General features: G+C 37.7%; 1 protein-coding gene across 8 annotated transcripts in view; it reads left to right on the top strand.

The window, feature by feature from the left end:
• The window catches only part of Gk (glycerol kinase), a 74,883-nt gene that overhangs the window by 24,082 nt on the left and 35,039 nt on the right, over window positions 1-15,762 (top strand). For 2 of the 8 annotated variants that reach the window (XM_006527829.3, XM_006527833.4), the window contains exons 5-11: window positions 3,043-3,126; window positions 6,437-6,513; window positions 8,887-9,024; window positions 11,562-11,671; window positions 12,377-12,443; window positions 13,499-13,516; window positions 15,389-15,424. In XM_006527829.3, the coding sequence (XP_006527892.1) occupies window positions 3,043-3,126; window positions 6,437-6,513; window positions 8,887-9,024; window positions 11,562-11,671; window positions 12,377-12,443; window positions 13,499-13,516; window positions 15,389-15,424 (530 nt within the window). The remainder of the gene's footprint in view (window positions 1-3,042; window positions 3,127-6,436; window positions 6,514-8,886; window positions 9,025-11,561; window positions 11,672-12,376; window positions 12,444-13,498; window positions 13,517-15,388; window positions 15,425-15,762) is intronic. The other 6 variants (NM_001331046.1, NM_001294140.1, NM_001294138.1 and 3 more) reach the window with 3 other exon arrangements.

The following is a 15,762-nucleotide window of genomic DNA, read 5'->3' as shown; positions in this document are numbered from 1 at the left end:
GTGTAGCTTAAAGATAACTTTGAACTCCTGATCTTCCTCCCTCTGTATCCCAAGGGTGTGGTTCACTGCTATATACCACCACACTTGCCTTTAGATTGCTTTAAATGCAGATTTGAAAGTTTCTAACACAGATGTGATCATCTCAAATTATATATGATCTCATTATAGAAATGAATGTACAATTAAATGTAAAACCTTGGCTAGATACCTGTGTGTGTTTCATGTTCCGTGGTGACCCACATATATATCACAACAAACCAAGGAGGCCTGTCACTTTTAATTCTGTCCCAGAAGTTAAGAGTAGGAAGTTGGGAGCTAGAAGAAGAAATGGGAAGAGAACTAGAGGGTATAATCAATTGGACAAAGAGCCTGCTTAATCATTATAAAGGATAGACTTTTTTAGCATCATTTCATCCAGAAAAACATGGAACTATCATCCATACTTGTGGGTTTTAGATGAGGGTTTCATCATGGTATTGAATATTTGACAGCTTTATCCCAAAAGAAGATCAGATGGGATCAGTGGAAATAGAGGTAGATTGCCCTATGGACATTTGGTCAAGCTTCTGTGGCTTGTTTGTATAAGGATGTGATGTTGGAAGTTTTTTAAATTTTCTCTATCTTAGTTCAGGCTGCTAGAGAGGAAATACCATAGAGTTGGTAGCTTATTCAGCAGGTACGTGCTTATCATAGTTGCAGAGGCCAACAGTTTGAGACTGAAATCAAGTTGCCAGTTGATAGGGTCTGGTGAGGGCCCACTGGTGGTGCTGAGTGAATCATTCCCCTAAGCGTTCGCATCCTAGTTCTTTCAAATTTGGGGATAGGAATTCGCTATGATTTTTTTCTATGACATATTCAGTCTACAATGGGGCATACCTTTGATCCAACCACTTGGGGGCATGGAGGCAGGAAGAACAGGAGTTCAAGTTCACCTTCAACTATACAGTGACTCTGAGGGCAGCCTGGGATACATCAGACAAAACAAAGAAATCTGTTCATAGCACTCCTTCCTTTTCCTCTTCCCCTTGTAAAGCTCTGTTATTCTAGCTTATTCTTGACATTTTCCTGCTTTTTCTTAACTGAATTATATAACTGATGGGCAATATTTATTATGAAGAGGCAAATGAGAAGAACCGTTTGTATGTGTCTTTTTAAAAATTCCCCGAGATGGCTCCTTGAGTGCTTGCCTGATCAGCTGAGTTTGAGCCATGGGATGGCCATGTAGGAGGAGAGACCGACTGCAAGTGTCACATGACCTGCACACACATGCCTGGGCAATGTACACCCAGTCACATGTATGCGTACACACGTACTGAATGAATACATGTAATAAATAATGAAAACAATTGCTTCCCTATGGCTTTCTTTTATATTATATGTACATGGTAAGCACTGAATATATTTACTCCTAGAATACTAGCAGGGAAAATAAGATGCAAGAGGCTTGAGATTCAGTGTTGGCCTTGGCATAGGTTGATTGAACAAACTGAATCCTGACAAAGGCTATGCTTATTTGCAATAAGCATACTGGTATCTTTTCCAGTTGTAAATAGCTGTGAAAGCTCAGTGGGTCCCATAGGTACATATGACCCACTTTTAGATGTACCATTTTAGTGTGTTAATTCTGAGATTAATAAGGTAAAATCTAGTGTAATATCTAAGGAGGAGCATCACTTTGCTTCACTGCTTCCCAAACACTTAAGTCTGTCTTTGACATTTTGGCTTTTATGTACTAACAGCTAAAGTTGATTTCAGATCCTACATGTATATGCACTTGTACACACACACACACACACACACACATATATACACTCACACAGAGTTCAGGAGAGATAGGTTTTAATTTTCCTGCCTTTCTTCTCATTAAGAGACTAACTATTGGCATTTACAATTCATATATTATTGAAGGGAAAGAAGTCAGTAGAGTTTTGTAAAACTCTGGTGGCCTTTGCTTATGGTGTGTTGGATAACATGGAGTCTCCTCTTCATCTTCTACACTAGAAACTGCTCAAGACAAATTGTCTCTGAGGAGATTTACTAGGCTTTGTGCTTAGCCCACCACACATAGGTGGACCCCAGGGATTTTTTCCCCATTTTGTTTCTTACACATGTTTACTTCCTGTTGTGATGATTAGCCAAAATGTACAGATTTGTGTGATTTATAACCCAGTATTCTCTAAAGATGATTGCTTCTTCTGTATTGTATACATCACTTAGCTATCTGCTCCATGAAGACTGAGGCAACTAAATTTCTCTTCTTTGTAAAACTCTTTTATCTGGACAAACTAAATGTACTACCCATATATTAGATGGGACATTATTCACACCATCCAAATTATTTTTGTAAACTATTTATTGGATCGTCTGGACCATTGAAATTCCAATTTACTTAGTCCAAATAAATGTCATTAATACCTTCTAGAAGGGGACTATATAGTATTTTGCACACCATCGAATTTATTTCCCTGCTATGTATTACTTTATCACCTTGAAGGCTAACGGTTAGCTATGACCTTAGACAGTGCTGTTCCTGTCTGTGGAAATGACTTTACTTCCAGCTACTCAATGAGGAAAGTACTTTCTCGGGATTGTGTTTTCCCAAAACAGCTCTTTCCTGTCCTGCAGCGTAATACGACCATGGCAGGAACTCTATAGCATGTTCTTTGGTAGCATTCCTTTTTAACATCCCCTGAAGATGTGCTCCTGTAATACATAATGCATGGTTTCAATTCAGTGTTTTTTTTTTTTGAATTATGATTGCATATATGTTGCCAAGTAGTGAAGAATCTTTCTGAACAAGAAACACACACTTACATGGTCTTCATCCAAATGGAAGTACTAGTGAACAAGACATTCGGACTGGACATTCTTCGTTCCCCTTCTACTCTATGTCTCTTCCATTTCTTTTTCTACATTCACGTGTAGAACACCATTCATTCTAATGAACTTGCCCAAATATCTGCCATCTCAAACCAAGCGTACATCGACCTTGAACCTGGCTATCTCTAGCATGAATTGCCATTATTTCTTCTAATGCTCCAGCTGCTCCAGTTTCTCCTGGCTCTTCAGTTCCAGTTGCCGTTGTCCCCTCTGGCTCTTCAGTTCCAGCTGCTGGTGCTTCCTCAGGTACTGGTGCTCTGGCTACTGCTCCCTCTCCAGCCTTCCAACTCAGACATGTTGGGGGAAATTGATGCTGCCATCAGATCTGGATCTCTCACTTCTTTCCATCTCAGAAATTACCTGCACAAGGGGGCTCAGTTCTCCAGCTTGGGGATCCTCTCTTTGGCTTTTGGTCTTTTATTCTGCAAATCTAATTCTGCCATCTTAGTTTCTGTAATGAGTTTTCTAATTGTTTTGTTCTTAATTCAATTAATTTTGAACCTCTGCGAATTGTTTTGGTAGTGTATCAACCACTGACACCTTTTCCTTTGCATTTTGTACTAATGCATTCTGTGTACTCTAATTGCCATGAACTCATTGATTGCACAAGGGAAATATGGCAGCCTTCCGAAGTCCTGGAACAGTTGAAGGGAAGGACTTTCGATACCATCTACTCCAGCACCCTTAGTTTATATTTAGGGGGAAAAAGGTCAAGAAGGGTTAAAAAAATCATAAATCACAAAGCTTGATGGTAGCGAAGCCAAACTTCAGTTTCATCATTTTACATTTAGTGTTTTGATTCTTTGTGAAGAGGATTTAGTTCTGTGGACGGGTACCACTGTAGTCTAGCGTAACTGCAAGTCTGGTTAACTTGTCTTTGTTGAAAAGCAATAAAGTCATAGGACCACTGAAACTCCTAGTGCTACCTTAGTGACAGTGTTTGGTTTGGTTTTGAATTAAGAAATTGGAGCACATTACTGCTCTAAAGAATATGCCCTGTAAAACACATACTCACATATTAGTATTGTGTTGGATAACATGGAATACTCACAGAAAAGCACATAGGCTCAACCCTGGCCTAGACTTGAGCCAGAATCCTGCAAGGTAGGTTATGGTTAGATAAATTCAAAGTTTTCTAGGTGGTTTCTTTAGGCTTCCTGAGAAAGAACCACTGTTGTGAAATTCTAGTAGCGGTTTCTGGAAAGGAAGACACTTACTTTAAGACAAATTTGTGTGTCCTATTCACGGATCTCCTGTCCCAGAATTGTGGAGTATGGGGCCCAGCCTTCAGCTCCCTGATAAGTGTTGCATCAAGTAAGATGTGAGTAAATGGGGACTGTCGGGGTAGAGTCAGTGAAAGAACACTTGTATAGCATCTGTAAAGCTCCCTGCTCATCTCTACCCCCACCGTTCAGTGAGGGCGCAGGACAGTAGGGAAGAGAGAAAGAGGGATAACACTAGCTTACATGATCAAACAAGATGCTAGAGAGCCAAGGCAATGGATTTCAAATCTATTTGTTCAGACCCCTCTTTACAAAATGGATTTTATGCCATAATTCAACAAACTCATATAACTGAAACAAATGTTTCCCAAATCTACTTTTATCCTACCAAGTACAATGAACTCGAATATTTGCTACCCTAATCTATCCTATTTTATTTTTTGAAGTAGCAATCAAAACTCACTACATTGAGTTTTAAACTCATAGCTCATTGTAGTTCAAAGGACTGAGGATTAAGACGTGCTTGTTCATCATACATAGCCCAGATTTGAAACCTCTCTTTGAATCATTTTTTTTTTCTCCAATTATTCTTGCTAATCCAATACCATCTGCTAAGGTTGCTTGCCTGGGAGGAAAGTCTATTTTTGCCACCACCACATAAGGCTGTTCCTTTTAAGAAGTAGCTGACTCTTGTTCCTTTGGTGTGGGAGATGGTGCCACCTCTGATATTGCTAAATGTTTGTGATAGAAAACTTGACTCCAACTAAGTGGGGGAAAAAGTGATTTATTTTACTAATGGATCTAGTCACCCAATGGTAGCTTACTTTAGGTTTTGATTCATTCTAAATACAGATGAGATGGCTCCTGACATGACAGACTGACAGATCTTTCCTCATGAGAACAGCAGGCCCAAATGACAGTGCCAAATGCAGCTGAGAGAAATGGCAGTTGCAGACTGAACATAAATCTCAGTTGGGTGATTTGGCTAAGGATCTCTTCTGTAAGAATTTGGGGTTCATACCTGACCCTGGAACTTGGGGTAGGGTGAATTCTCAGATAAACCACATGGCTGAGGATTTTGGAAATCGAGATTCCCAAAGGGAATTTGAGATGATACTTCTGGTGTAAAGAGATACTGGGTACCATATGCATAGCTTACCAATAGGCCAATCTATTTTACTATCCTATTTTCTTGGTTGTCATGTGGGTCATTTGCTTGCGGCTTTTTCTACCTGTGAAAATCAGTATTGTATCTGGAAGTCTCCAGTTAAAGTCTCGTGGGAATTAGTCCCGCCAAAATGAAGAACTCAGCAATTTAAATAATTAGAATTTGTTGAAATTTACTAGAGGAAAGAACTGATTTTAAATGAAGAGAACACAGGAAGTGAGTCAAACTAGGTATCTGTCAGCATTAAAAAATTTAGTGTGCAAGCTTGCCTTTCCTCCTCCCGAATCCTTTAAATAGACTATGGGCTCTGATTTTTTTTCAGGAGGCATCTAAGCATAGTTAGCATTTAAAAATACCAAGTTACCACTACAAGATTAAAAGCTATAAAAGTTAAATATAATGGTCCCTGTCTTTAAAAAACGATAGCAAATCTGGTTCTGTTTGTTACTTATGCAATCTATGATGTAGTTTTTAGTGCTTTCTATTTCCCAAGCTTCTGCCATGAATCAAAATGAGATATTTTCTCCTTGGGGATCAGAAAGCAGGTAACAAATTTAGTAAAGAAAATAGTGGTTCATAAGAGTTTTCCCCATATAATACAGTAAATAAATGAATTGTAATTAAAAAAAATCTTTTAATGATTTCATGTCTTGCATCCTTTGAAAGATTTTAATGTAAATAAACATCCTATACATGAGACTGAATCCTTTGTTACTTCAGCAATAGGGCTTAGATTCTCTCTTTAGTCTTTGTCACAGTCTTCTCCCAAGGTCTCTAAGATATACATTTTATCCTGAGCTGAGTGTCTTGCACTGCCAACTAGCCTGCCCGGGTTTCAAGTCTTCTGTCAATCATGTGTATTTAGAAAATTCCTACTCTAAATACTCTTTCATAGTTTTTTATTTTTTTCTATCAAAATAAGAGCCCTAAGGTTTGTATTGTGCTTATACTTTTGATCTGTAATTTTGCATAAAAGCTTTCAATTCTCCTTTGTAAATATATTTTCTTCTAACAGTATGTCCATTCATTTCTAATCTTCTAATTTCTGTCCTTTAAATTTTAATTGCTTATGGAAACTAATCAGTCTCCTATCTGTGACAGTGATTTCACTAGGTTCTCATTTTTATGAAGTTCTTCATATATATTATTATGTTTTGATCTATAGTGTGGCTTGACCTAAGAACCCAGTCTACTGTTGAGAACCTTAGTAAAAGAATTCCAGGAAATAATAACTTTGTCAAGGTAAGAAATCTTTTCAGAAGTACACTGTAAGAATGTTTGTTTAAAAAAAATTCACAGATTTCATGAGACAGACTATCTTGGTCTATGACGATGTGGTTATTTTATAGAACTTATTCCTTCAGATATATGGGACCAGTTTGGTTCTTAACTTTTCTGTCTTTCTTGTTCTGTGAGGTAACTGGAATAATAATACCCCACGAGGATCCAACCCATAATCAGCATCCAAACGCTGACACCATTGCATACACTAGCAAGATTTTATCGAAAGGACCCAGATGTAGCTGTCTCTTGTGAGACTATGCCGGGGCCTAGCAAACACAGAAGTGGATGCTCACAGTCAGCTAATGGATGGATCATAGGGCTCCCAATGGAGGAGCTAGAGAAAGTAGCCAAGGAGCTAAAGGGATCTGCAACCCTATAGGTGGAACAACATTACGAACTAACCAGTACCCCGGAGCTCTTGACTCTAGCTGCATATATATCAAAAGATGGCCTAGTCGGCCATCACTGGAAAGAGAGGCCCATTGGACTTGCAAACTTTATATGCCCCAGTACAGGGGAACACCAGGGCCAAAAAGGGGGAGTGGGTGGGCAGGGGAGTGGGGGTGGGTGGATATGGGGGACTTTTGGTATAGCATTGGAAATGTAAATGAGCTAAATACCTAATAAAAAATGGGGAAAAAATAAAATAAAATAAAATAAAATCTAGGGGCTGGTGAGATGGCTCAGTGGGTAAGAGCACCCGACTGCTCTTCCAAAGGTTTGAAGTTCAAATCCCAGCAACCACATGGTGGCTCACAACCATCTGTAACAAGATCTGACGCCCTCTTCTGGAGTGTCTGAAGACAGCTACAGTGTACTTACATATAATAAATAAATAAATCTTTAAAAAAAAAATACCCCACGAGGGCAGACTCGTAGAGATTGTATTTATCCCTGTAGCTTAAATCATATTCTCCAAGGGTGTTTCTTTAATTTACCTGTAATTTAAGAATCTATCAGCATAGTTTCATATTAAAAGTTCTGGGTAATTTTAGGTTTTTAGGAATTCAGGGAGAAAGAAAAATTAGGCAGTATTCTAGACCTTCACTGAAGACCTTAAACAACTCTCTTTACACAAAGAAGAATAGATGTCTAAGTTTAGATCATCATATAGATTCTTTCTCTTTAGGTAAATGAAATTAATTCCTTAGCAAGTTCAAGTTATTCTAGAACTCCAAAAGACGTTGTATTTTCTTTCTGGTGCTTTGTTTTATTTTATTTTTGGTGAGATATGTCCCCTTTTTATTTGCCAGTGGGACACATTGGTTCTTAAATCTGAAATTAATGTTCAAACACCGTTAATAAATACAGGCTAGCAAACAATCTCTTGTCTGTGCCCTTCCCTGCCTAAGTAGTTTCCATCTTGCCCTGCCCATTTATTACCTGTTCTTGATTGATTTGTCACTCTGCAAAGCCCCGTATTCCTCCATCTGCAGTTTCCTTCAAGGGTTGCATAGTTTTCTCTACATAGCCACTGCAGGTAACTCTTCCACTCCCTACCTGCATCATTTTAAGACTTGATGTCTATTAGCTTTGCAAGATCTTTGTGAGGACATCCTTTGGTATGTCCCTCTGTGGGATGCCTGCCAAGTCAAATAATATGTCCGTATGTTAACATATTTGTGTATGTTATTTTCTTTCATTATTTCTGAGCTTTGATTCTTCCTGGACCCCAAGCCCAAATTCTCAAGAAAGATCAATAAGCGTACATGAGTTTCATCTTTACCCCCTTTAACCATTACCCATTCATTGTATTTGCTGACTTTATCCAACTGCTTTCTAATGTACAACAATTCCATATTACTTTAATCTTGCATGTCACTGAGCTCTGGTATATTTATTTTCCATTAAGTTTATATTACTCTGTTATTTGAGTATGTATGTATGCACATAGAATATAGTATGTTATTAACCTATGTGTTTGAGAATAATTTTCTTGTTATTGATTTATAACTATCATATAATCACAATCTATCATAAAAAGAAAACTAAAGTGCAGAATTTTGGTTTAGGATCTACAGATGAGCAATTTATTTCACAATAGCATTATAATGTCACTATCTAATTAGAAGATGGTGTATTGCTTAGTTTTCTCTTTACCTTGCTTACGTGGCTGCTCTTTGAACTGCCAACATAATCACTCTGATCTTTGTCCATGAACATACTTTCATGTACCACGGGCTAGAAAAAGTACTTTCATTTCAAAGTCCTTCACAAAGCATTCCCATTAGAGCTTACTATCCAGTTTACGTTTTGTTGAGTTCTGTTTAGAGGCCTTGTTTTCAACTGTGCTAAGTCTAATTTACTGACTGAACTTTCTAACTGTTTTAGTCCAAGACAGGCCTTCCACTTAGCACGTATTTCAGTGCAGTGAAACTTCGTTGGCTCCTTGACAACGTGAAAAAGGTCCAAGAGGCTGTTGAAGAAAATAGAGCTCTTTTTGGGACCATTGATTCATGGCTTATTTGGGTACGTTTAAATGTGATGTATGCAGAGAAATGTTTTGGGGGATATTTTTTAACTATCCTATTTTCTACCAACATTTTGGACTTTTATTCAGCATCATTATTGGGGAAAACTACTTCAAACGGCAGCAGAATGGCTCAGCGTCCATTTGAGAAATATTTATATCTACTTCTCTTTTATTTTTCTTGTTTGATTTGAGTGACAGTGGAAGATAATTACCAATACCATATTTGACAACTCTTATCTTTTAGACAAGTAATGTAGGTAGCTTCTCTCTCAGGCCTATCATTTTCTTCTAGCCCACTAGCCACTTCTAAGAAGAAATAACTATTTCACGCAGTGAACTATATCTACACTTCTTTTCTTCTTCACTGTCAACATTTGATAACTGCCCCTTGTGAAATCATGCCAGGATACGAAACTAAACCATAGCATAATTTTATATTAAAATATTTTGTCCAGAGCAGAACACAGGTCAGGAATAATTAACATTTTAGATATTTATATGACTCATTATTTTTCTGGTTTTGGCTTTTTGAGATATGGTCTTACAGTATATAGACCAGACTGGTCTGCAGTTCACTGTGTAGACCCTGTCAGACTTAAACTTCTGCCAATATTCCTCCAACCTCTGTCTCCTGAATCTTGAGATGCACACAAGAGTCACTACATCCAGCCATTTCCATTCGTCTGTCTCTATCTCTCTGTCTCTGTCTCTCTCTGTCTCTCTGTCTGTCTGTCTGTTTCTCTCTCTCTCCAGGATTTCATTATGTAGCCCTGGGTGACCTAGAACTTGCTGTGAAGACCATAGAGAGCCGCCTCCCTCTGCCTCCCAAGTTCTGGGATTATACATGTATGTCATCACACCTGAATTGTAATGTAGATTTTTTTTATCTTTTAAATTATTTTATTATTTATCTTCATAGGTATTTTGCCTGCATGTATGTGTACCATGTGCATGCAGTGTCCTTTGAGGCCAGAGAGAGAGTTATGGTCCTTGGGGCTAGACTAGATGATCAGTTGTGAGGTGATGTGTAGGTGCTGGTGATTGAACCTGAATTAATGCCCTTAATTGCTGAGCTATCTCTCCAGCTCCACAATATCTATCTATATGTCCTGCTGTGGTTTATGTTCTCTCTCCCTTTTTATCCCTGTTACATTTATTATGGGCATTTTTTGTTAATGTGCTCCCAAACAGGCAATGCTGTTGCCAACATAGGCAATACAGTAAGCCAACATAAGATCATAAACCTCTGTGCCAATCTTGCTTCGTCTATACTCACATAATTCCATTTGTGAATACTTCAGTAACTAGGTGAGGAACTTTTTCAACATTTGCAGGAACTTCGGGTTAGTCTTGTCCTTCTTCTCGTTTATGGAATCCATAGAGGAGATCCTTAGAACACGTCCTGGAAGAGTTAGTTACCTTTTCCACTCGTCTGTAGTTGGCCAGGGACCGTATGCTTTGTGCTTTGCAGAAGCCAAGTGTTTTCTCGTATGTCCGTCACAGTTGAATGAATAGCTCTAGCAGTGACCTTGAAGCAGAATGATGTAGGAAATGGGAAGCACAAGCTGCAGGAGACAGGAGGGAACATTTTGGGGCCACACCCCATGGGATGCTATTTATCTACCTTTGTTCTTTTTTTGCCTCCTCCTTACATTTGAAGGAAAGCACTGTTGCTTCCCAAGGTGTTATAAAGAGCTTAAAATTCTGCTTTCAAGATATATGCAAAAGAGGTGTTATAAAAAAAGAAAATAAAAATAGGCAGGTTTCCTATAAACCTTGGAAGAGGTAAATTTCACCTTGTCAAAGTTTGTAAAGCTCTGTATTTTTCAAAGATAGAAGATTAAAAAAAAAAAACCAAAAAACCCTGACTTGCTTACCCAGAAATTGACTACAATTGCATGAATACAATAGACACACAAGTGAGACTGTGAATATTTGAGTGCTGTCAATCTGAACTGTGCTATATTACAAATATAAAATGCACACTGGATTTCAGGTTTAAGACCAAAGAAAGTAAAGTGTAGTAATAATGTTTTATTGATTATATGTTCACATATTATTTTAGATATGATACAGTAGCTAAATAAGATGGAATATACTATCTATCTATCTATCTATCTATATATATATAATAGTTTTACTTGTTTTTAACATAGCTACTTTTTTTAATTACCTCTGTGGGAGCATGAGGGGGAATGCGTGTCATGGCATTTGTGTGGAGGTCAGAGGGACAACTTGTGGGAGTCAGCTCTCCTTTTCTACTCTATGGGTCCCAGGAGTTAGCTCAGTCCATCAAAGCTTAGCAGCACGTGTCTTTACTTGATGAGCCATCTTGCAGGCACACCTCCTGGACATTTTAAAATTACATCTGTAGCTCACATTATATTTTTGAGTGCTGTTGAGACCTCAATTATTGAAATGTTTGGTTCTTCCGCTTATTTTATGTACCCTGCTGCTGACAATTGCCCTTGACAATATTTAAATAAAAGTGCAGATTATTTCAGACTTACTCCTTTCCTTTCATTCCATCTAGAGTTTAACAGGAGGAATCCATGGGGGTGTCCACTGTACAGATGTAACAAATGCAAGCAGGACGATGCTTTTTAACATTCATTCTTTGGAATGGGATAAAGAGCTCTGCGAGTAAGTTATGCAGTTTTCAATATATGTTCTTCTGTATGTCTAGAGCCTGAATTGTACTGTTTGCAAATGGTCATTGTATATTAACATATATTGTTGATACTGCAGTATGCAAGTCTGTATTTGAGGGTTTTGTTTTGTTGCTTGGGGGCATTGTTGTGGCATAATGGCTCACTGTTGCCCAGGCTAATCTTGAATTTGTGGGGATTCCCTTGCCTCAGCTTCACAAGGTCTGGGATTATAGGTATGAACTACCACACTCAAATTCTATTGTATATGTGTGTTTTAACTTTATATATTATATGTGGGTATATACACTCATGTAAGGTTTGTGTATGTAGGCCAGAGGGTACCTCTATGAGTCATTTTCTTTCTGCCCTTTGGCTTTCAAGTATCAAACTCTGGTCATTTGCTTCCATGATAAATGACCTTACGTGTGGAGCCATCTCGCCAGCCATGACATTGATTATTCTTTATGGGTTAGCCTCTTTTTTTTTTCCTGAGTGTGCTTTAAAATTTATACTGATTTGGTTCGTTAAGTTTGGACTGTTAAATACCCAAACATACAGCTATGTTCTCTAGACTCATGTGTTTGTCACTATTGAATTGTGTGATCAGGTGCACCTATTTTCCAATTATGTGTATTTAAACTGTGTCTACATGTTTATTTGAAACAGTGTTTTATACCCCAAGCTACTCTTTTTTCAGATTTTTTGGAATTCCAATGGAAATTCTTCCCAACGTTCGGAGTTCTTCTGAGATCTATGGCCTAATGGTAAAGTAAATAGTAGGAGGAAGGAATTTCATTAAGAAAGACCTTTGCCCGTTAGAATTCAGCAGTTAGCTTTATTATATTTTATAGCTTGGGACTGGGGACTTTCTCTGTGAGTGTCGGTAGTATGTAAAATAAGAATTTAATGTTTTTGAAATGGTTTTATAACTAAAAACTTCAGAGTCCTTACTACCAATTGATGTTCGATTTATAAACTTTAATTGGCTTTCCTTTCAATAATATTGTTTTTGTCATTTGATATTAATATTTGAAAGTACTATAGATAACCTAACTCTCCACAGTGGTGTGGGAATGCTTGGGAGAGTTATCCTCCCATATAACCGTAGTAGCTGTGGTGGCTGCTTTTAACTTAGAGCAGGTACTAGTCACACCTAGTGTTCTTTTTCCTAGTTAATCCCTTCTAATGGCTAAGCTATTGTTATATATTTCCTTCTTTGTCAGTTTGGAACAATTTAACAAAGAAACTGAAAGCAAAGAATCTGTTTCTACATTAGGTTGCTAATTAAGGCTATTTCCTTAACAGGCATTTTCCTTAAACCCAGAAGGAGAAAAGTAACTGTGCTTAGCATCTTTGAAAGTTTGTAGTCAAGTATCAGGAATAGAAACTCTTAGGAGGGTATAAACTAGTATTTGAGCACACAAATTTGAAATGCATAATAAAACTTAAAACAAATTTAAGGAAACTTCAAAAGTAGCCATTTCAAGAAAAATATTAGGAACTCCATTCATAGAGTTAATAAAAATGGAATGAATGCCAAATGTTCTAGTTAATGGTTGAGCAGGAATTCTTAAGTGCTCTGTGTGGAATAAGGCTTTTTAAGGCAATGCTCAATTGCTTAAGGCAGGCATAGCCACTGCTTATCTACAGTGCTTTCATAGTTTCAGAATGATCACAAACTCACTTGGGTCAGAGCAGAAGAAGCTATTTTTGAAATAGCTTCAGAGAATGATGAAAGAAAACATTAAATTGGCCTACTTTTCTCTTGCATTTAAAATATTATGCTTGTGTCCCCCTCTCTCCCCCTTGCTGACTATAGAAAATCTCTCATAGCCTGGTGAGTAGGCTACCTACCGATTATGCTACTCATTCATTTCGAAAAGATACAGTGCATTTCCATGTCTTTTCAGACAAGCCTAAGTCCATTCACTAAACAGATGCATTTAGAAATTCCATGACCTTCTAAAATATTAAAAGCTGTAGTCCTATTTTAGTTTTTTTTCTTTACAGGAAGCAGAATCTTGTTTATTCATTTATATTTTCCATAAGATTAAAATCAATGTTTCTAAAATTCTGGGGGATCCAGAGATTTGCATGCTACCCATTGCAAAGTACATTTGTGATGTACTTTGCCCTTTGACATAGTAGTGACATTAGAAATGTTTTTTTTAAATATCCTGTATATCTGTCTTATATAATATCTTGCCCAGTGTTTCAGACCAGTTAGTTGGAAATGCACTGTCACTTTTTCTGCATGCTCCCTCAGAGGACCCTCCTGGAATCCTCCAGAAGCCTGTCCCAATAAAGAAAACAGAGCGCTTTATATGCCTGAATGGTCCTTAGATTGTGTTAAAAGTTTGATCATATTGGAAGTATGACTTTTTATAATAAATATACAAATAGAAGGCCTCTAGGTTTCATAATGATTGATAGTTAAGCCTTTTATCTAGTCTAGCTTTTATTAGTATCCAGGCTCATTTTCAAAGAATATATACAATAAATAAAAATATCAAGTCTTAGGCAGGGAGTGTATCAGTAGTAGACCACTTGCTTACTTTGTTGTAGGCCCTGGATTTGATCTCAGGCACTAAAATCCAGCCTTGAAAAATAGCCAGTCTTTAACCAAAGAGCATGAAAGAAAGGAAGTAATAGTAAGAATATACAGGGCATTTTCTGTTTTGCTATTGGACTCCATACACACACACACACACACACACACACACACACATATATATATATGGTATTTTGTACTACCAAAAATTCATGGGGATCAGATTGTTACTGTCTTCATGTTAATGGCTAGGGCACTACAGGTTCCAGGGCCATTTGCTAACAAATGGTAGGCAAAGGAGTCAATGTGAAGTTTTTCACTTAGGGTTCTTTCTGGTACATCATCCCTACTTTAGGGATCACATTCCTTAATTCCTTTAATCCCTTAATGTCAGCACAAATTGCTCTTTGGTAATATTTTCCCTACTGTGGCCTCTGGGAACTAGACCCGGAGACCAGTAGGCAATAGCTGTAGCACTGAGATACATCCTGGGCCTTGTAATATGTTTTTTTCAAAAATTGTTTTATAAAGTTTTGGCAACCAACCACTTAAATCTCAGTTTGCTTCTTATTGGCCATAGTGGTTGAAATAAAAATAAAACAGCATTGATAAATTAATAGTTACTTGTCTAAGTTAAACTTTCTTTGAACAAACATCTGAAATCTAAGCACTATTTCTTAAAAGTAGTTTGAGTAGAAAGAAGTTACTTGATAAAATACAGCCTCCGGAAACTATGTTCCATGCTAGTAGTTATTTTAAAATGTGTTGGTTGCTCAATAATAGCAGCAACCACATCAAAACACTAACTTTGATCTGCGATCACGTAGCCCAGTTGTCATTTTGTAAATAAATTGTGTAGCATGATTCAGCAGACTGCTTATGGCCTAACACTAACTAACCAGAAGAGCCTGAGTCTCCTGACTGCCAGTCTAGTCTTTTATGTTCCTTTTCCAATGCCCTATCTCTTCTTGTTACTCTATGAACACTTCTAGTCTCTGTCTCTGTCCTGCTCATGTAGCTGAAACACTTGCTTTGTCTTGTCTGCACACCTCCTTTGGCATGTTGCTCTTCTTGTTCATTACTATTAAAGTTATGTTACTAGAGCCAAGTTTTTTTGTGTGTGACTGTTCCTAATCCCTTTTTAAAAAATTTTATCAGAAAGCTGGGGCCTTGGAAGGTGTACCAATATCTGGGGTAAGTATTAGCACCAAATATCTTCCTGTCACTTCCCACCCCCCACCCCTACCCTACATTGTTATGGTTTGCCTTCTCTTTAAGTCAGCCACATAATGAGTTAGAGGCCAGCCTGGGTTACATGAGATTGTGTCTCCAGAAAGGGGATTGTGGAGGGGGAGGGGGAGGGGAAGGGGAGGAGGAGGAAGAAGGGGAGGAGGGGAGAGTAGGGAGGAAGATGAATTCTGACTCTACATTCTTACGTCTTATCTTGATTAATAAATGGGTGAAATTCTAATGGGAAGAAATGTAAGGCATAGATTCTTCACTCCTTGATAAAATAAAGGACACAAAAATAA

This window comes from Mus musculus, chromosome X (assembly GCF_000001635.26).
Source record: "Mus musculus strain C57BL/6J chromosome X, GRCm38.p6 C57BL/6J".
In the NCBI taxonomy this organism is placed as follows: Eukaryota; Metazoa; Chordata; class Mammalia; order Rodentia; family Muridae; genus Mus; species Mus musculus.
Note: the sequence above shows the minus strand (reverse complement) of the source record. Positions and strands in the feature narration are given on the sequence as shown.